This window comes from Alligator mississippiensis, chromosome 6 (assembly GCF_030867095.1).
Source record: "Alligator mississippiensis isolate rAllMis1 chromosome 6, rAllMis1, whole genome shotgun sequence".
NCBI lineage: Eukaryota > Metazoa > Chordata > Crocodylia > Alligatoridae > Alligator > Alligator mississippiensis.
Window position 1 is genome coordinate 19,051,635 of NC_081829.1, and position 19,882 is coordinate 19,071,516.

The 19,882-nt window shown below is 47.3% G+C and overlaps 1 protein-coding gene across 2 annotated transcripts in view; it reads left to right on the top strand.

The window, feature by feature from the left end:
• SEC31B (SEC31 homolog B, COPII coat complex component) overlaps window positions 1–19,882 on the top strand; it is a 58,334-nt gene that overhangs the window by 32,344 nt on the left and 6,108 nt on the right. For both annotated transcript variants that reach the window (XM_014605094.3, XM_059729683.1), the window contains exons 14-22: window positions 9,314–9,422; window positions 9,811–9,989; window positions 10,726–10,852; window positions 12,006–12,151; window positions 13,477–13,647; window positions 14,270–14,452; window positions 14,785–15,004; window positions 15,264–15,599; window positions 19,696–19,751. In XM_014605094.3, coding sequence (XP_014460580.2) covers window positions 9,314–9,422; window positions 9,811–9,989; window positions 10,726–10,852; window positions 12,006–12,151; window positions 13,477–13,647; window positions 14,270–14,452; window positions 14,785–15,004; window positions 15,264–15,599; window positions 19,696–19,751 — 1,527 coding nt within the window. The remainder of the gene's footprint in view (window positions 1–9,313; window positions 9,423–9,810; window positions 9,990–10,725; window positions 10,853–12,005; window positions 12,152–13,476; window positions 13,648–14,269; window positions 14,453–14,784; window positions 15,005–15,263; window positions 15,600–19,695; window positions 19,752–19,882) is intronic.

Consider the following 19,882-nt stretch of genomic DNA (forward strand, 5'->3'; position numbering starts at 1 on the left):
GAGACAAGTGGGTGTCTGCTGGGATGGATATAATAATTCACAGATTGGTTCTAGAATAGCACCCCCATAATCCTTGCCCCAGTTCTGTAATCCTTGATGCTGAATTGGGCAGGCTTGTTCTATGTTATGCCTGTAAATTTAGATCTGGACGACACTACAAATTCCTGCCTACAGAAACTGGTACAGAGTGAAAAGACTGCACTGATATAGCTGTACCAGCAAACTTCCCTGTCTGAGTAAGCACAGTCTTGCTGGCAAAAGGGGTCTTCCATTACCAGAGATTGCTATTTGGGGAGGTGCTGTGGCTAAACCAGTGGTGTTCAACCCCCAGCCCATGGTGCTATGTCTTGCCTGCAGACCTCCACACAGGTATGGAAATTTGGCAGTGGCTCCACTCCACCACTGCCAAATTTTGGGACCTATGGGGAAACCCAGGCTCTGTCCTGGATGGGCACCCTCTTTCATTACACAGGGGTGGGCAGGGGCAGCACTGGGCCCAAACCCAGCATGTGGGGGGTGGGAGGGAGTGGTGCTGGGTCCTCAGGACCCAGGCAGGAGGTAGGCAATGCAGGACTCCTGAGGCCAGTGCCTGTGAGTGGGAGAAGATAATGGTGGGTCCCTGGGACCCAATCCTGGCAGGAGGGAGGTGGGAAGGGGTGGCATCAGGTGCCTGGGACCCAACCCTGGTGTGTGGGGCAGGGAGGGGGCAGTGTCAGGCCCCATTGGAACAGTGCCAGATCAGGAACTCACCTGGCTCTCAGGGCCAAAAAGTTGAGCACCACTGAACTGAATGAACAGTAAAAAAATCCCTTCTGCTGCTATATAGAGCATCTCCACTAGGGGGATCTGCTGCTTTAGTTTTGCCTGTGCTGCTATTGCGATAGCAGCCTCAGAATTTAGATAAGCCTTTAAACACAGGGTAATGTACTAATTATGCCCATGTTTGGCAGGCCACTGTTTCATTTGTTTACCTGGGATGTGAAACATTTGCCAAATCCCTTTGATCCCCATATGAAACTATGGGGCAAGCCAATTTGAGGGTGTCTGATAACTCATGTGGGAACAGCTTGTCCTTGACAGTTTACACTGCATTAATGCTCATTATATATTGCTTGGGATTTGTCTGTGCTGAGCACACTGCACCCACACCCACTTGCACCCATGCTCCATACCCAGAAATGCTACTGGGTGATGCTACTCAGGTGGCTTCCCTTTCAGGCTGCTTTCAAGTCCTCAATCTTGGTGGGTCTGAGAGTGGCCCCTGGGGGCCAGCCCAGGGCTGTTTTACTAGTGTATTTCCAGGTTTTGTGTGTGGCTGAAGGGATAGCAGGGGCCTATGCTGGCCAGGACACACTCATGTGTAGACAAGTCAGAATTCTTCTGCAGTTCCTCGCAGTCGAGGATAATTGTCTTCCATGAATGTCTTATCTGTGGGTCAACAAGGTTCTTTGGGTGAATCTGATATCTTTCATTAGACCAACTTAAATAGTTGGAAAAACAATTATTAAGCAATCTTTCGGGTTCAAAAACCCTTTGTCAGGCTAAGGAAGTTTCAGCGGTTGGTGTGTGCTGTTCCTGGATGGAATGAAAAGTAAAGAAGCCAGAGGCTGGGCTGGTATGCATACAAGACAGGTAGTCAGTGAAAATGCAGATTAAGGAGTTGAGGGGGGGGATGAATAGTGGAGAGATACCTGGGGAGTCAGATGTCAGGCAAGTTATAATGTGTCATAAATCCAATGTCTATATTTAGTCCATGATTTTTAGTATCCAGGAGGTTGATGAAGTGGAGCTCATAGGCTCGTCTCTGGGAAGTGTTTTGTAAGTATCCTTTGAGGATCAGGACTGAGAGGTTGGAGAGCGAGTGGTTTTTTTGTGAGAAATGTGCCCCCTCTGGTAATTAGGTGTTCCTGTCTTTGATAGATTTCTGGTGTGCGTTTATTCTGGTGCACAGTTGTTGTTTGGTCTGTCCTACATACTTTCCATCAGGGTATTTGGTGCATTGGATGAGATATATTACATTTCTGAAGGTGCAGCTGTAAGATCCAGGAATGTTGATGGCTCTGTCTGTGGGTCTGAAGATTGCAAACGAGGCCAATCTGGGATCAACATACTATTTTGCAACTCCAGCACATGTTTTTGTGAACAGTGGGTGGCTCCAAATTCTCCATTCAGTCCACTACAACATGCTGTTTTTGCTGCTCTTACTTTTCTATCTCCTGTTGTTGTAAGGTTTCAAAGTACTAAGATCCTCACAGGAGACTCTTCCTCCATTTGGGGCAATTCTGGTCTCCCACAACTTGATGTCAGTGTTTAATTTTTTTTTCAAGTTGGCCTTGAGGATGTCCTTGAAGCGCTTTCTCTGCCCTCCTTTAGCATATGCCTTGACTGAGCCTGAAGAAGAAAATTTGCTTTGGGAGTCTGGAGTCGGACATCTGGATGACCTAGCTGGCCCAGCAAAGTTGATGTTTGCGAAAGAGCACTAATATTAGTGAGTCTATTTTCCTGCCTGATTTGAAGGATCTTCCACAGGTAGCATTGATAGTTCTTCTCCAGTGACTTGAGGTGTCTCGTGTACATTGTCTGCATCTCAGCTTTGTACAGTAAGGTGGGGATCACAACTGCTTGATAAACCATGAACTTTGTTTCGTATTTAATGTCACAATCTTTGAATGCCCATTTCCTCAGGCGTCCAAAGGGTGTACTTGAAAATTTGAGGCTAATGTTGGATTTCTTCATCTATGTCAATCTTCTTTGAGAGATGGCTTTCAAAGTATAGGAAATACTCAGCATTCTCCAGAGTCTTACTGTGAATCTGAATTACTGGGGCTAGGGACTGCACATTAAGAGCTTATTGATGGAGGATCTTCATCTTCTGAATGTTAAACGTCAGCCCCATTTTCTTGTAAGCCTCAGTAAAGACATCGACGATTGCCTGAAGGTCTGCTTCTGAGTGATCACAGACTATGGTGTCATCAGCATATACTGGAGCTCAATGGTTGAGGTCAGGGTGGTCTTGGCTTTGGCTTGGAGTTGGCTCTGGGGGGGCAGGGCAGCAGGGTGGGAGTCCAAGCCCACAGTGGGCAGCCTGTACCCACCCCACACACAGATCTGGGGGGCATGTTTCTCCCGTACCCCCCCTCGGAAGCATGCACAGTGGTGGGGTGCCAGCCCCTCTGGCCCCAGGATTTGCCGCACATGGCTCTATCCCGCTCCCCTCCTGGGCCCTGCAGCTGAATGACCCCAAGCCCTGCACACCGCCTGGGCTGGGCAGCAGCCCCAGCCCTGTCCAACTCACTCTCTCACTTTGGGGGCCTCAGTTCCCCCCTTCTCCCCAACTTACCTATGGGAGCTGCACGCCAGGTTGTCTGCTGGCCATGTGCATGTGTACATGCACGTGGTGCCCTCTGCCTCACTGCCCTCCCACTGCCCCCAGCCCATTGTAGGCTGGAACTCTGCTAGCCTGCAAGCAGAAGCCTGCCTTAACCTGCATTTTTCTCCTTTAAAGAAGAAAATCTGGGTTTTTCTCCTTAAAATGAGAAAAATCTGCATTTTACTGAATTTTTCTATCATGAATGGAAAACCTGGATCTCTGGTGATGAATTTTGGTGGGCATCCGTACTTCAGAAGGATCCTCCACATTGCATCTAGGTTAACAGATTTAAAGACTTTCATGAGATCAAAGAAGGCCATGTAAAGAAGTTTAACTGTTTCCAACACTTTTCCTGCAGCTGGTGAACTGTGCAGATTGTCAGTGGTGCCTCTTGATGCCTTAAACCCACACTGAGATCTGGGAGAAGCTCTTCAGCAAGTGGAAGGAGACCATTGCAGGAGGATTCTTGCGATGATCTTTCCTGTGATGGACATCAAGGCAAGATCCCCCTGTAATTTCCAGTCAGGCTTGTCTCCTTGAAGATTGTCACAATTATGGCATCCCTGAGATTTCCATGTTATTCCAAGCCCTTAAAATGAGGGCATGGAGCTGTAATTTTGGTGGGGATTCCATCCGCTCCAAATGCCTTGTTCTTCATCTGCTTGTTGGCTTTCTCACCTCATCAAGGGTTGGAGGGATTCTCAGATCATCTCTGACTAGGTGTTGCAGGTGGAGTTGAGAACACTTTAGTCAACAACAGAGTCTCATTTGAGAAGGTCCTCAAAATGCTTCTTATGGGTGTTGATGGCTCCTCCTTCTGTGATCATGTCTCCTCCATTTTTGTCTCAAGGGGATTGATCCCTGAGTGTTTGCACCATAGATAGCTTTGGTAGCATTGAAAAAAATGCACATATCCTGAATGTCAGCAAGATATTAAATTTCCTTTGCCTTCCTTGTCTTCCCACCATCTGTTTTTCATATCATTGGTTTTCCTTTGGACCTTGGCTTTGGTTTGTTGGATATTCAGTTTCTTTTTCTTGGAGTTGATGTCCTTCTGCCAAGCATAAAAGGCCTTGCGCTTGTGGTCAATCAGCTATTGGATCTCCTGGTTATTCTCATCAAACCAGTCTTGATGTTTGCTTGTAGAGAATCCTAGCGTCTCTTTGCAGGTGCTGATGATGGTGGACTTGAAGGCACCCCAAGCACTGCTGACATTCTCCCATTTTTGTTGATTGGAATTTGTCAGTGTTTTATTGAGGTACTGGTGGAAGAGGCTGCGGTTGATTGGGTCCTTGGGTCTTTCAACCTTGATCTTCCATCAGCATTGCTTCTGCTGCACCTGTCATTTGAGTGACAGCTGAACGGATGAGTCAGTGATCAGTTCATCAATTGTCAGTTCCTAGCATAGCTTGTGTGATGCGGACATCTTTGCCATCCCGGCAATGAACAGTGATATAGTCAACCAGATGCCAGTGCTTAGATTGTGGGTGTTGTCTGGTTTTTCTGGCAGAACAGGGTGTTGGTGATGGTGAGTCCATGTTCCAAGCATTTGGTCAAGAAGAGGATGCTGTTGGAATTGACCTTTCCCACTCCTTCTTTGCCAATGCTTCCGTTCCAGAGGTTCGAGTCTCTTCTGACTCTGGTGTTGAAATCGCCAAGAATAATAAGTCTGTTTCCCTCTGGAGTATCAGAAAGGACCTGGTCAAGGTTGGTGTAGAATTCCTCCTTGGTTTCATCAGCGACATCAAGAGTCGGGGGCATACGTGTGGCATATTGACTACCCGGCAGTTTAAGATGGAGAGTAATAGATTCATAGATGCTAGGGTTGCAAGGGACCTCAACAGATCATCGAATCTGACCCCCTGCCTAGGCAGATAAGAGTTCTGGGGTCAGATGACCCCAGCCAGATGCCTATCCAGCCTTCTCTTAAAGACCCCCAAGGTAGGGGAGAGCACCACCTCCCTTGGAAGCCCATTCCAAATTTTGGCCACCCTTACCATTAAGTTTTTCCTGATATCTAGCTTAAATCTGCTCTCTGTCAGTTTGTGACCATGTTTTTCTTGTTACCCCAAGAGGCACGCTGGTGAACAGAGCATCTCCGATCCCTTGCTGTGTTCCCCTAATGAATTCGTAGGCAGCCACAAGATCACCTCTCAGCTTTCTCTTGCGGAGGCTGAAGAGGTTCAGGTCCCTCAGTCTCTCCTCATAAGGCTTGTCCTGTAAGCCCCTAACCATACCAGTGGCCCTCCTCTGGACCCTCTCAAGTCTATCAATGTCCTTCTTGAAGTATGGCGCCCAAAACTGGATGCAGTTTTCTAACTGCGGTCTGACCTATGCCTCATAGAGGAGAAATATCACCTCTTTGGTTCTATTTGTCATGCATCTGCTGATGCATGATAAAGCGCGGTTAGCTTTGCTGATGATTTCGTCACATTGACAACTTGTGTTCGACTATGACCCCGAGATCCCGTTCAGCTTCTGTGCTGCTGAAAGGGTCACTTCCTAGCCAGTAGGTGTGCTGGATATTTTTGCGCCCTAGGTGCAGCACTCTACACTTGTCCTTGTCCTTGTTGTACTGCATCCTATTGTGTACTGCCCACTTTTCTAACCTGTCCAGGTCTGTCTGCAATTGTTCCCTACCCTCCGGAATATACTCTTCACCCCACAATTTAGTATCATCCACAAACTTGGACATAGTATGCTTCACACCCACATCCAAGTCACCAATGAAGATATTGAAGAGTACGGGTCCAAGGACCGAACCCTGCGGGACCCCACTACCCACATCGTTCCAGGTCGATACCGACCCGTCTACTACCACCCTCTGGGTGTGATCACTAAGCCAGTTTGTCACCCACTGGACTGTGTAAACATCTGTCACAGCCTCTTTATTTATGAGAATAGGATGAGATACCATATCAAAAGCCTTGCTAAAAGCCAGGAAAACGACATCCACCTCTACTCCTGCATCTAAGTGTTTTGTGACCCTGTCATAAAATGAAACCAGTTTGGTCAGGCATGATCTACCTGCTATAAATCCATGCTGGTTGCCCTGCTGCATTATTTTTCCTGCTCAACTCTCACAAATATGATCCTTCATAATCTTTTTAGAGACCTTTCCAAGGATAGAGGTGAGACTGACTGGCCTATAATTACTTAGATCCTCCTTCCTCCCCTTCTTGAAAATAGGGACCCCATTGGCCCTTTTCCAGTCCAACAGGACCTGGCCCAAGTGCCATGAGCCCTCAAACAACTGTGTCAGTGGTTCTGCTATGACACTGGCCGATTCTTTCAGTACTCTTGGATGCAGCTCGCCTGGGCCTGCTGACTTAAACACATCTAGTCCATTGAAGTGACTGCACCAAGTCAGCGTCAACAGTTGGTGGGCTGGTGTCCCTCTGATACCCATATAAGAACCCATTAGGAGACTTATCTTGACCCCTGTTCAAGAACACTGAGGCAAAATCATTGAATAGCTCAGCCTTATCCCCCTTGTCTGTCACTAATTGCTCCTTGTTCAGTAGGGGTCCTGTGCTGCCTGCCCTGTGCTTTCCGTTTACTCCCTACATACCTAAAAAAAAGTCATAAGGCACTCATTAATTCCTATAGGGAACTTGTTGAGTTGGTTTATGAGTTCATTCTTGATGGCAAAACTGACTTCCTGAAGCTGGTGTTTTCCTTTCTGTTTACCCTTCCAGAAGGTGTAGCTGCCTCCATGTTCTTTTAGCTGCCCATCTCCCTTTTGCCAGGTCTTGTTCAGTGTGAGACCTGTTAGTGTTGTATTGCTTGAATTCTCGAGCCACGATTGTGGTGCAGTACTCTGGGCATTCACTATTAAGATTGTCATAGAATCGTAGAAAATGAGAGTTGGAAGGGACTCAGGAGGTCATCTAGTCCAACCCCCTGCTCAAAGCAGGACCATCCCCAACTAGATCATTCCATCCATGGCTTTGTTGAGTTGGTCTTTAAAAGCCTCCAAGGATGGAGAGTCTACCACCTCTCTAGGTCATTGGCACTCCGTTCCAGTTCTTCGCCACCCTCCTAATGAGAGAGTTTTTTTCCTAATATCCAACCTAAACGCCCTTGCTGCAACTTGAAACCATTGCTCCTTCTTCTGTCATCTGCCACCACTGAGAACAGTCCAGCTCCATCCTCTTTGGAACCCCGTTCAGGTAGTTAAAGGCTGCTATCAAGTCCCCACTCAGTCTTCTCTTCTCCCCCCAGTTCCTTCAGCTTCTCCTCAAAAGTCATGTGCCCCAGCCCCTAACCATTTTCATTGACCTCCACTGGACTCGCTCCAATTTTCCAACTTGTCCTCATCCTTTCTGTAGTGCGGGGCCCCAAATTGGACATATTACTCCATATGCGCCCTCACCAGTGCAGAAGAGGGGAATAATTACTTCCCTTGTCCGCTGGCAATGCTCCTACTAATGCAGCCCAGTATGCTGCTAGCCTTCTTGGCATTGAAGGCACACTGTTAACTCATGTCCAGTGTAACCCCAAGTCCTTTTTTGTAGAGCTACTGCTTAGCCAGTTAGTCCCAGGCCTGTAGCAGTGTATGGGATTCTTTCACCTTAAGTGCAGGACTTTGCACTTGTCCTTGTTGAACATCATGAGATTTCTTTTGGCCCAATCCCCCAATTTGTTGAGGCCACTCTGCATCCTAGCACTATGCTTCAGTCTATATATTGCTCCCCCCAGCTTGGCGACATCCGTCAACTTGCTGACGGTGTACTTCATCCCATCTTCCAGATCGTTAATGAAGATATTGAACAAAACCAGCCCAGAACCAACCCCAGAACACTCAACTTGATTCCAGCTGCCAACTAGACATCGAGCTATTGAGTACTACCCATTGAGCCCAATGATCCAGCCAGCTTTCTGTCCCCTTTCAATCCATTCATCCAACCCATACTTTCTTACTTGTTTGCAAGAATGCTGTGGGAGACTATACCTTGACTTTAGCAAGGCTTTTGATACAATGTTCCTGAGGATCCTGATGTTCCAGGTCTCAAAATTGATCATGTGTCTTTGTTGATTTTGACTGTGGTAAGGTGATCCCCTTACTATAGGCTATGTTTATTGCACCTTTTCTAGCCCCCTCTCCATGTGAGGTGAGCAGAGTGGATCCTCTGCTCAGTTGCAGTTACAGCTGCCAAATCGCACTCTTGCCTTATCCAAGTGCTAAATGACCTGGTAACTGCTGCCTTTGTGCTAGTTCATGACTGTGAAGTTCCAGACCCCACAATCTTGCTCCCAGTGTCGCTAGCTGGTTGCCAAAGGCCTTGAAAAATGTGCCAGGAAAGCCATTTTCATGGAAGACACCTGTGCATGATTTCTTTTATTATGGAGAAGCTGCTGCGCGTCAGCTTCCACATGGTTTCTTGACCGGGTGGGATCCAATGGCTAGGAGGCCAAGACAATTGGTGATCTCATTCCACTACAGCCTTTGTCCACCGTTGCGGCTGTTTTTAGATTCTGAATCTTTTTCTGCCAGCTCCCCTGTTGAGGACTTGTAGCCCTGTGGCTGGGGGCTGGGCAAGCTGATTATAGTAGCAACTGTACTTGCCATGTCACAGCACCGTCAAAAGATATATGTGGCTTTTCAAGAGAGAAAGCATTGCCATTTGCTATCTCCACCACATCCTGGTGGTACTGCCACTGGTTGGTCTGTGACGCTTATTTGTCAGAGTTACCCCTGCTTATTTCACAGCTAACTTTCCCTGAAGGTCATCCTATTATCCACAACCTGTGAACGCACTGGGTAGCAGTACAGCTCCTTTGCCAGGCCTCCAATACCAGCCTTGAAATTGACAGGACCATATTGGTTTCAGTGCCAGAAGGATTAACCGTTCAACCCATGTATAATGTTGGGCAATTTTCTGATTGCCAGATGAGCCTACTGCTTGTTGCTTAACTGCCTATCCTGCTCGCTTTCCACAGTGCTCAAGAAGCTCCCCTGATGACACAGCTGCTGCTTCGTCCTCTTCAGGATTCTTTGACAACATCATCCCACAGGACACAAGTGCCTTGGAGATCTCTGTCACAACAGGTACCATATGGTCCACATGATCTCTAGCAAGCCACTGCCCTAGAAAGTGATACACAGATCATGTGTAGACCAGGCTTGTTTTATCATATCCCCAAGTATGTCCTTGGTGCCTGTGGTATTGGGCAGTACATGGCAATGGAGTGCCTTGCCTATTTTGGCAAGAGATCCACAGAGAGTATGACCCTCCCATGGAAGGTTGACTTTTAGTGTGTGCTGGAGCCCTGCAGTTTTTGAGGTGTTAGGTCCAGAGTCTGATCACTGTTATCACAGAACTATGCCTGTGGAGCTTATTGTTCTCAGCCTCTCATTCATTGCAACAGTTGCGACTGATGAGCCATAGATGCTTACCCATAGCCTGCTGCCATGCATTGCTTTCTCACCTCTCCAGATACAGATGGATTGATCAGCCAGGCACTCCTGGTGGGGAATTTTGACGGTGCTGTGGAGCTGTGCATGAGAGCTGAACGCTTTGCTGATGCAATTATCCTGGCTATTGCTGGAGGGGAGAAACTGCTCAGGGAGACCCAGAAGCACTATTTTGCCAAACGGAAATCCAAGGTTTCTCTGGTAAGTACCTGGCACGATATATCTGATGAGTAGTTGAATGGGAGAGGGACTAGGTGTGCGTAGGGCAGGCTAAGTCATATTGTGTCTGGGTAGGTTTGCCTGTTCCATTATGCACATGTTTACATTTGCAGGGGGTAGAAAGCTGACATGGTAAACAAGGGCTTTGTGCATCAAACCTCCTTTTTATCTAGATCTTTACTCTGTGCTCAGGATACCTTTGCAAACCTTGCTGTCAGCCAGACACATTCTGCTTACAGTTGTGGGGTTTGTTCCCTGCTCTGTCTTGTGTACATCTGCTGATATTACTTACATCAGGAAGTTGCAGTAAAAAATTACCCAGCCCTTTTCAAAATCCATTTACAGTAAAGGACCCATAGTGATTCCTAACTCATAACTTCAGAGGTTATCGGACTGTATGCTGCAAGGCATAAGCTGATTGCTGCAAGACTAGTTTTCCTCCTGCTTCAGTGACTGTGTTGTATATAACAACTTAGGTGCATTGATAGTGTTTTCACCTTCTGAAGCACTGAGTATTGATTACTGCTGGAGGTAGGCTACTGTGGGTGACCAAGAGAATTATATTTTGATATGAATGCTGCAGGCAAAGATACACGCCTCCATTTACCCAGGTGCAGGCTTGGTCTTTGTGTTTTTTCAGGTCTCTGTATAGGCAAGCAGTATATCTGTACCTGCTGGTCTTAACTGGTGACTGGTGGGCTTTTTGTTTCCTTTACAGCTTCTTGCCTCCATTGTGCAGCAGAATTGGCATGATGTAGTTTGCACATGTGACCTGAAGAGCTGGAAGGAGGCACTGGCCATCTTGCTAACATACTCCAAGTGTGAGGACTACACCCAGCTCTGTGGTATGGAGTATAATTCATTTTGATATGATGTCTATCAATTAGAGCTTCTCCAGATCCTGTACAGAGAAAAGCAAATGAAGCTTAGGGAGAGGAGGCACATCTTAGAACCAGGGGAATACCAGGCAGGATGGCACATCACAAATGAGCATGTGACCAATCATTGGGGTAAATGGAAGTGTACAAAAGAATAAGGCTGGAAGGGTAGAAGGAGGGAGAGTGAGTTCTAGGTACTCTGTGGTGGAGAAGAATCCTAGCATGGAATGAGGATAGGCCAACATCTCCTGATCCCTACAGCAGTGGATTAGAAAGACCTAAGAGCAACAGAGGAGGTGGCTTGTGGGAGGGAATTAGAGCTCCATGTGGGGTGGGGGGAGGAGGTCAGAAGAGTTCACCCCACCTAAGTGATTCTTCCCACTTGCCATAGTCCTCACGTATTTTTTAAATCCAGAAGCTGTGTGGGGCAAGGAGTCAGTCATTCTCCTTTTATAGCCCTTAAAAACTAAATTTACCCAGAAATTAACCATTCTGGAGAATGTAAATAGCCAGGCCTGATCTAATGGAGTATGTGTAAAGCGATTCAGACTGTTTGCTAGCAACTGGCTAATGACCAGTACTCAAATGCCTGAGCATTGTTGCGTAGTTGAAGTGCTATCACTTGAGATGCGTAAAACACTGCTGGGCAGAACCCTAAAGGATGTGGTACCTTGTAGAGAGGTGCTGTGTTGTTATTATTGCACTGGAGGATGTTCTCTGTATTTCTAGCCTATCACTTGTTCTTCAGGTATGTTAGTTGTTGAGAGCTTTCAGGCAGGCAGCTCTTATGGTATACACTTTTGCAATTGCTGGAGGATGTCTGGACCTCTCAAAAGGAGATGGGGCTGGGATTTTTTGTTCTCTCTCAGTTCCTTTCAAGTGGTTTTCTTTCTCTGATCAATCCTGGCTGTTTAATTTTAGCCAGGTGCTTGGCTCTGGAAATCCTTCATGACAACAGCACTCTGCAGCAAATCCGGAGTTAGCTCTATATGCAAGCTCCTGAGCTGAGACTATAGCAGTTTGCAAAGCTGTAGTAAGATTACTGAGTGAAGGACGGGGAGAGAATGAGCTGGCCAGATAGGAGTAAGTGGAAATTTATGCCTGTTCCTATTCCCTTTAGACATGTTGGGTGCCCGTCTGGAGTCAGAAGGCAATGGGACACTGTCCAATGAAGCCTGCCTCTGCTACATCTCATCAGGCAATGTGGAGAGGTTGGTGGACTGCTGGGTAAAATACCATGAGACTTCGTCACCCCTTGCTCTGCAGGTACTGGTTCTACAGTATGGACATGAGGCCACCATAAGCTAGTCCGCCATCCAGAATCTTTTTGCATGACCCCATTAAAGAGAGAGTGCACCTTTTAACTCTAGTTTCAGCAGCTGTGCTGCTTCCAGCTGCAGAAGCTAGTGTCTCCTAGACTAGTTTGTAGGTTTGCAGCTGAAGGAGATTTGTGCTGTTAAGCTCCAACGACTTGTTTTGTTTAGATGACTTGGATCCTTCTGTGTCTCCTTGCTCAGGACAGGGTCTAGTCCTGTAGAATTTGCGTGGCTGTGTTTTGGTGGCGATAAGTTTATCTAGTACTCCTCACCCTCTTCTCTGAGTGACTCTGCATTTCATCTTCTCAACGTACCTTGTGCAGTAGAGAGGACCTTACCCCTATCTACCCACGATGTCCTGAAGGACAGGAAGTCAGTGCCTGAGCTTCTTTAACCTCAGTCTTCCAAGTCCTAGCCCATTGTCCTAGTGCATTAAGCCATCCTTCCTACCTTGGCTAAGATGGTTACCTTCAACGTGTCTTTGGGCCTTCACAGCAAGTGAGGCACCTCCTCTGGTTAGGCACTAGTAGACTAACACTTGATCTGAGCCTTCAAGAGGCCGAGAAGCGATAATACATAATACTCCTTACCTAAAAGGCCCCCAAACCTTCTCCCCTATCTTATTTCTCCACTGATAGTAAACAGCAGCTAAAAAGTGTCTTGAATGCCTCTTCTGGTTATGTTTTCAACTGGAAAAAAGCAACTTTCAATGAAAACCAGAACTATACTTGTGCTTCCATGGACTGAGTCTTTATTTCCAGTGAACTGACTGAATATTTTAATAGCTGAAGCAGGCCAGTCTCCTGTTTGCTTTTGTGGTAGTGGCCTCCATCAGGAAGCCTTCTTAGAACAGATTTTAACCTGTTTCCTCACGTAATTGTATCTTGGAAGCTGCCTACGGAATGTCTGTTGGAGATGCTATTATCATGTTACAATGTCCTTGTTGCTATGTTATGCTGTTTTCTTACCATGAAACTTAACTTCTTGGTTTTGTTTTTTGGTTCTTGTCCTCTCCCGCCCGCCCCCCTGCCCCACCAACCAAGATGTTTTTGTTTCCAGCTCTGTGGGGAAGGCTTCTCAGTAATAGTCTTTGTTGTTGAATGAAGTAATTTCTGTTCATATTTGGCTTAGAGAAACTTTCCTCTTCTCCCTCATGCTGACTTCTGGACAAAAGCTGCTAGGCTGATTGTGTCTCTGACTAGGGAGGTTAACATAGCAAATCTTGTTCTCAGTGGTGAATTTGACATGCGTTTTCTTTTCATCCTGCCCCTTCAGGACCTGGTTGAGAAGGTGATGGTGCTCAGCAGGTCCATTGAGACTCTCCGTGGAATTGCAGGGCCTGCACCAGGACCTGTCGTAGCGGAGCAGCTAACCCAATATGCCAACCTCTTGGCATCACAGGGTTGCTTGGCAGCTGCAACGAGCTATCTTCCTAACAGCTCTGAGGTATGTGAAAAATGGATAGGATTTGAGGCGGGGGGTAGGAACTTGACATTTGGGATCTGGTACTTCACTATAAATCAGGAATCTAGATATCCCAAATGGTAATGGAATCTGTCATTTCAGGGTGAAGTTTTTAGCTTTTCTAGAACACATAGCTTGCCTCGGTCCCTTGTGGCGTGTAGAGGAAGGGTCTGGAACTTTGTGCTGCTGACCAGTAGATCACAGGACAGTAGTGTTATCAGCAGCTTCTCAGGGGAAGATCCATTCATTTCTTGTCTAACTAAAAGCTAGTCGCTATGTTGAGACAAGCATAGAGATGTGAGGATGAAGGGCTGATCCGTCTTGTTGGAAAGGGAAATGTTAATAGTGGCCAACTTGTGTGGGGAAAGGCTTGTTGAGGTATCAGAGAGCTCTGCCAGTGGAAATCATAGTGGTGTCCAGGATCCTGAGGCTTGTAGTTACTCATAAGCCCTCTGGAGCCTTCATTTAGATGCTGCATATTGATTATGAAGGCTTTCTGTCACTACCAGTGAATTCTACCTGGTGGGCCATGGCATTTCTGAATCTTCTTCTGAGTCTCCTTTCTGAGGGTCTCAAATCATTCCTCTTGGCTTTATTGTTTCAGCTCCTGATCCAGCAGCTCCGAGACAGACTCTTCCATGCCCAGGGGGAGAGTGTGGGTGACCAGCAGCCTCCTCCTTTCCCCTATACGCGTGTCCACATAGGGGCAGTTCCATCTCCAGCAGCCAAGAGCAGCTCTGTTCCTCAAGGCCCAGTTCACAAACCAGGTCCCAGACATCCAGAAAAGGTAAGCCCCAGACTCAAGTGACCATTACCTAGGCAGTAAAAGATCTGGGAAAAGGGGGAGACACATCTAAAGAAGGCTGGAGTGGACAGTAGATGCTTCTGAACATCATAAGGTTACTGGCTGTAGTAGCAGCGAGCTTGCAGTATAGCGTGCATTAGTCAAAGGCCAATTCCCATGATGAATCAAGGGCTGATTGGCAGGTGAGTAAGAGGACAGTAGCACCTGAGCTCTTATCCAGTATCATTGCAGAAATACCCAGATCAACATCTTTTCTGGGACAGGGAAGGTGGGGCTGATAGGCCTTACAGCATGTTGTGTTCATTTTATTGCAGCTTATCTACCAGCCATCATTCACCCCTCCAGCATCAGCTTCATCAATGCCTCCGCTCTTCACACCTCAGCCAGTCCCAGCAATGCCTGTGACTACTCTCCCAGCTGGGCTGCCTCCTGCCAGCAACAGTCCCTCCACCAATGTTTACTCCAGGCCAGGAGTCCGACCTACATACCCGCCATACACCTCAGGCTTGGCCCCAGCAACAGTTTCAGGACCTGGTGAGTAGTCTAAGGACGCAACCTATAAAAGCATCCTCATATGAGGAACTCTGGCAGAGGCCCCCATTAAGTTTATGGGAGGAGTTGCTCATCAAGCATGTTTATGATGGAGGGAAATCCCAGGCGTAATTAGCCTGGCATTGTCTGGTGATGGGCAGGCTCCCCAGGGGAAGGCAAGAAGGGAGGGGAGTGTGCTCACACAGTGAGGAAGGGTGGGATGCACACAGTCTACAGCTGATGTTCTTTGTCTTGGTTTCAGCACTGTCTCAACCTCAGCCGTTTAGCTTGCCAGGGCCCAGGCTTGCTGGACCACCTGCTCTTCCCAGTCAGCCTCCTATTTCAAGACAGTCTGTGCCCATGGCATCCCCTGGTCTCCCACCCATTGGATCTGCCATCTTCACCCCAGCCTCAGTTCCTTCTCAGCATCCTGTGCAGCTTCCTGCAAGTTGTCCTCTGCCCACACCAGGCCACCCTCCTGCAGCTTTCTCTCCAACCCCTTTCAACTGTCCTACAGGGATGGGTTATCCTCAAGGAGGCCCAGGGGCTCCATCCACCAAGCCTCTTGCAGCTGCAAGCATCCCTCCACCTCCCACAGGTGAGTATTTTCCAGCACAATCACTCAAGGGCTGCCTATAACATCCCTATTTTGGCTGCTTCCCCTTCACCATTTCTGGGGCCCTTTAGCATTCAGGTAACTGGAGTCCAGTTGCAGAGAAAGGAGGCATTGGGTGTAAAGGATGATGTGGACGTAACAGTTTATGCAGTTCAGCAATGTACAGATGACTGAAGTTAGCTGCAGTGTGAGCAACAGGCAGTGAAATGGAACCTGTATTGTATTTGTTCTGTTATGCAAATCATGCGCTTATCTAGGATGTGCATACATGGAGGGTACTGTCCTTAATTAGAATGAGTCTTCTGAGGGTCGGTCTGTTCCCGTGAATCCCTCAATCAGTGCTGCCCATGTTAGGTTAATGAACTGGTTTCCTTAGGCCCAGTGTTCCTGAGATGCTGCTTATTCATACCTGAGGCCTGATGTTCTGGAAATGCTAGGAGTGTAATGGGTTTGTCTCCCTAAGGAAGACGGCCCCTGTCACTGAGGGTTCATGATTAAAAATGGCTTTCTACTGTGCTCCAGCTCTTGCTTCCCATTGCCAACAGGCTCTTGAGCTAGAAATCTATTTCAGAACTTCCCAGACCCTGTGGATATGATTCAGAAGTAACTGAGCCCTTCGTGACTGAAATATTGGTCTGAATCCAGCCTAACTTGCTAGTGATGTGAGGTCATTTGTCACCTCTTGGCCTACAAGGATGAGTTGGTGGCCTTGGTCTAAAACCCTGGCAGACAAGTATCCCCATTTCACAGTATGCCATCACAGGTAGTGCTTGTTAGTCCTTAGCTTACAAAAATGATCCAGCTTATGGAGATTCCTTTGCAAATGTAGTCCTGGTAGATCATGGCTGACTGCTATATTGTAGAGAAGATGGACACACCTATAGTTCAGCACTTCTTAAACCAAATTTACTCTGAAAACAGAGGAATCACTTTCAGTGTTGACTGAAACAGACAAATATAGCCACGTGCAACTATATGAAGGCTGGGCTCATACCCTTGACTGCCTAGGTCAGGCTAGACTGAGCCATCTGAAATCATCCATGTGTGCCATTGGGATGTTACTGGTAAAGTCAAAGAAGCTGGTGATGGTGACTGACTACAACCTGCCTTGATTTTCAGGTTTCTTCCCCTGGCTAGATCCCTACTCGGATCATGCAGGTAGTACAAAGAGCAGCTGCTATACTGGTGCTGCTTTGAGTGAGACATGATATATCTAGATATGTGTGTGGTGTGTGTATATGTGTGCACGCACGCGCTTGTTGCTGTTTGTTGTGTTCCTTGCACGTCCAGGAACTTGTAAATGTGCTTTTCCAGGAGCTGAGGTATAGCAATGCAAATACTTGCCCCCCTGGAGACTGGTAAACTAAGCGTGTTCTTTGGGACGACTATGAGGTTTCAATCCTAATGCAGTTGCTGATGAGCCCTGGAGGGTTTGGAACTTTCTGGCTGTATCTCATTTCACCATCTTGGTATCTGTTTGGCCAGTATGATTGGGAAGCAGCTGCTTCTCCTTCAAAGCTGATGTCAGCATCCTTCTTTGGGTCAGGAACCCTGGAACGAACCTAGTGGATTGATATTCCCAGCTTGTTCTCCCTTCATCTGACCTATGGCTTTTTGCAGGCCTACTCTTGTCTTGGCTGGGGTACATCAGTGTTGCCGCTGAGGTGGGGATGGGTACTGGAAATCCCTTGTGGTTGTAGCTTCTAGTTGCTGGCAAGCTCCCCAACTGCCAGCCAATGGATGGGTATTACGGGGAATGGCACAGAGGGGTGTAAGTTCCTCCACCCACTTTGAGAGCAGGGCCTGGATTTTGATCCCAGACAGTCTGCTGTGGAGAAGTCAGACAGTGCCAGAGTTACCGCTTTGTGATGGTCTCTATATTTGAAGGTTCGTAAGGGGCAGAATGCAGCTCTTCTACCTTCACTCATGGGAGGGAAAAGATCTGTGTTGTTGAGGGTCTTTAATACACAGTGGCTTCTGCTTGTACTAAATCCCTTCTGCCAGTCTCCGAAGCTCAACAGCATAGACGCTGACTATTATTTTTGCCGGGGGGTGCCTAAGATAATGGACATATGGAAAGTTTTATGCATTTCAGGGGACAGCCCGCTTCCTGAGGGGAGCCACCCCCCCCCCCCAATACTTGACAACTCTGCTGAGCAGTGTGAGTTTTGGCTTGTCTAGGAACCCCAACATTTGTGTGGAATGAAGGCTGAGTAGTGTGGGGCAGTACTGCGTGTGCAAAGGCTTTTTATTCTGTCCCTTTGGCAAAAGCACAGAGAGCTCCAGCGACTTCCTGTGAAAAACAGCTTGATTCCAGCAGGGAGTCTGTGATCTGTTTCCTTTGAGATGCTCCCTCTGCCTGGCAACTCTGGTATTTGGGCTGAAGGGGGCGTGCATCAGGTCCAGAATTATACTTGCTTCCCTGGGCAGACAGTTAACTCCTGTTAACATGAATGGGAATAGGACACGTACAGATCAACCCAGGCTTTCTTAAGAGTCTTTTCCTGATTTCTATGGTTGAGATTCCTTCTTGCTGCCTTCCTTTTTTCATAGATTTATTTTTAAGGTATTTTTTAAGGTGAGAAGGAATCATCGGGCATGCCAGGGAGAGAGATCCCCAACAATTCTGTATCCTGCCCAGTGGCTTGTACTTGAGAGACCCAGCCAGTCGCTTGGAGGTATCTTAGTTGCTGTCAGAGCAGCTCAGCAGTAGGCAGGGGGGGGCCTTGTACATATCAGTGTGTCTGCCTCACAAATTAGAGGGTCCGCATCCTGGGCACTTTTAGTTTTTCCAGAACAGCTAGAGCAAGACTAAGGCAACCAGGGTGTCATCCTGTCATCATCCTCCCCCTCCTCCACACATGCACAGTTGCCAGATGGAGGGGTATTCAGGTGGGGACTGAGTTACATGGGCCTAAACCCCTGGAGCAATGCCAGAGCCTGCTAGACTACTGAAATAGCACAGTTCTAGGACACAGCCTCTTGAGGGCTATGCATAATTACTAACTTAATTAAGCCCTTCAGAGAGTGATCATTGCAGACACATGGGAGAGAAGGCTGCAGAAGTATTTAGCTGGTATAATAATAAAAATCATTAAAATAATAATCACCTTTGTGTCCTTCTCCCATGGCTTGTGTGAATAAATACTAGCCTATGACAGTTCAGGTTCAGTCACTCAGTCCTCAGTTCTTTTAAGACTCCAGCAGGCCTTAGACTATCACAGTGTAAAATGATGCTGCACTTGCACTATCTTTTCCATCTGGCAGGGCTAAGTTTAGGGGTGGTGCTACTGTCACCTATGTTATAATAGTGCCAGGGGGCTCCAGTCAGGCACTGTGTGATTGTGTCCAAGAACAGCCTTAGCCTCCAAAAAATTATAGAGTAAGTGAAAACTACCTTCTGGTTGTAATCCAGGAAACCTTTTACCCAAGGGGTGATTGGGAACCTGTTATCAGTAGGAGAAAAGTTTCATTCCCTGGTATCTGCCTCCCACCCAGCTTTCTGTATTCCTCAGTGCTATGGACTGCCTGTGTGAGGCACTCCTTTCAGGGATGGGGAGAACCCCTGTCTCCTGGAGCCATGTAGCTTTGGCTCAGAAAGCAGAACACTCCTTTCTCTAATTGTGGGAAGCCTGAGCCCCCGAGTTCTTGGAAGCCCTACACAATATGTGGCTTGGGTTCAGCCATAGAATTCATCACCCAGTGCAGAACTTGGGACGCTTCAGACAATTGCAGAAGTGCTTTGCTTGCACCAGTAGCATCAAACCTAGTATCCCTTAAATAGAGGCAACCCACAGCTCGTGCATGTGCTTCTAGTGCCAGATAGTGTAATTCCAGAAGGAAGAGAATACACCTTGGGGAGGTGGGTTCTCAGACCATGACCCATGGAATGAAAGCTAGTCAAGAAGCCTTTCCATGAAATGCTGAGAAACAAGCAGTGGAAGTTGGGAGGGGAAGGTGGTTCAGCACTGGGGACTTTCCAGCTTCCTGAATGGTCTGTATAATGAAAGCGGTTGAGAACCACCACATTGGACTTCTTTTATGAATTTCATGCCTGTGTCTTATTCTTTGTCTCCAGCTCAGGAATCTTGGAATGATCCTTCTTCACTAAGAGGAGGCCTTCAGAAGAAAAAGGTAACGGCTTAGTCAAGGTATCTGCTAGAGTGGTGATTCTTAACCAGGATACTGCTGTTGTGGTCTCCCCACAGTCAGTACCCTAGCAAACCCCCATAGTCTCCCTTCTGCTGGACAAAGCTGCAACTGGA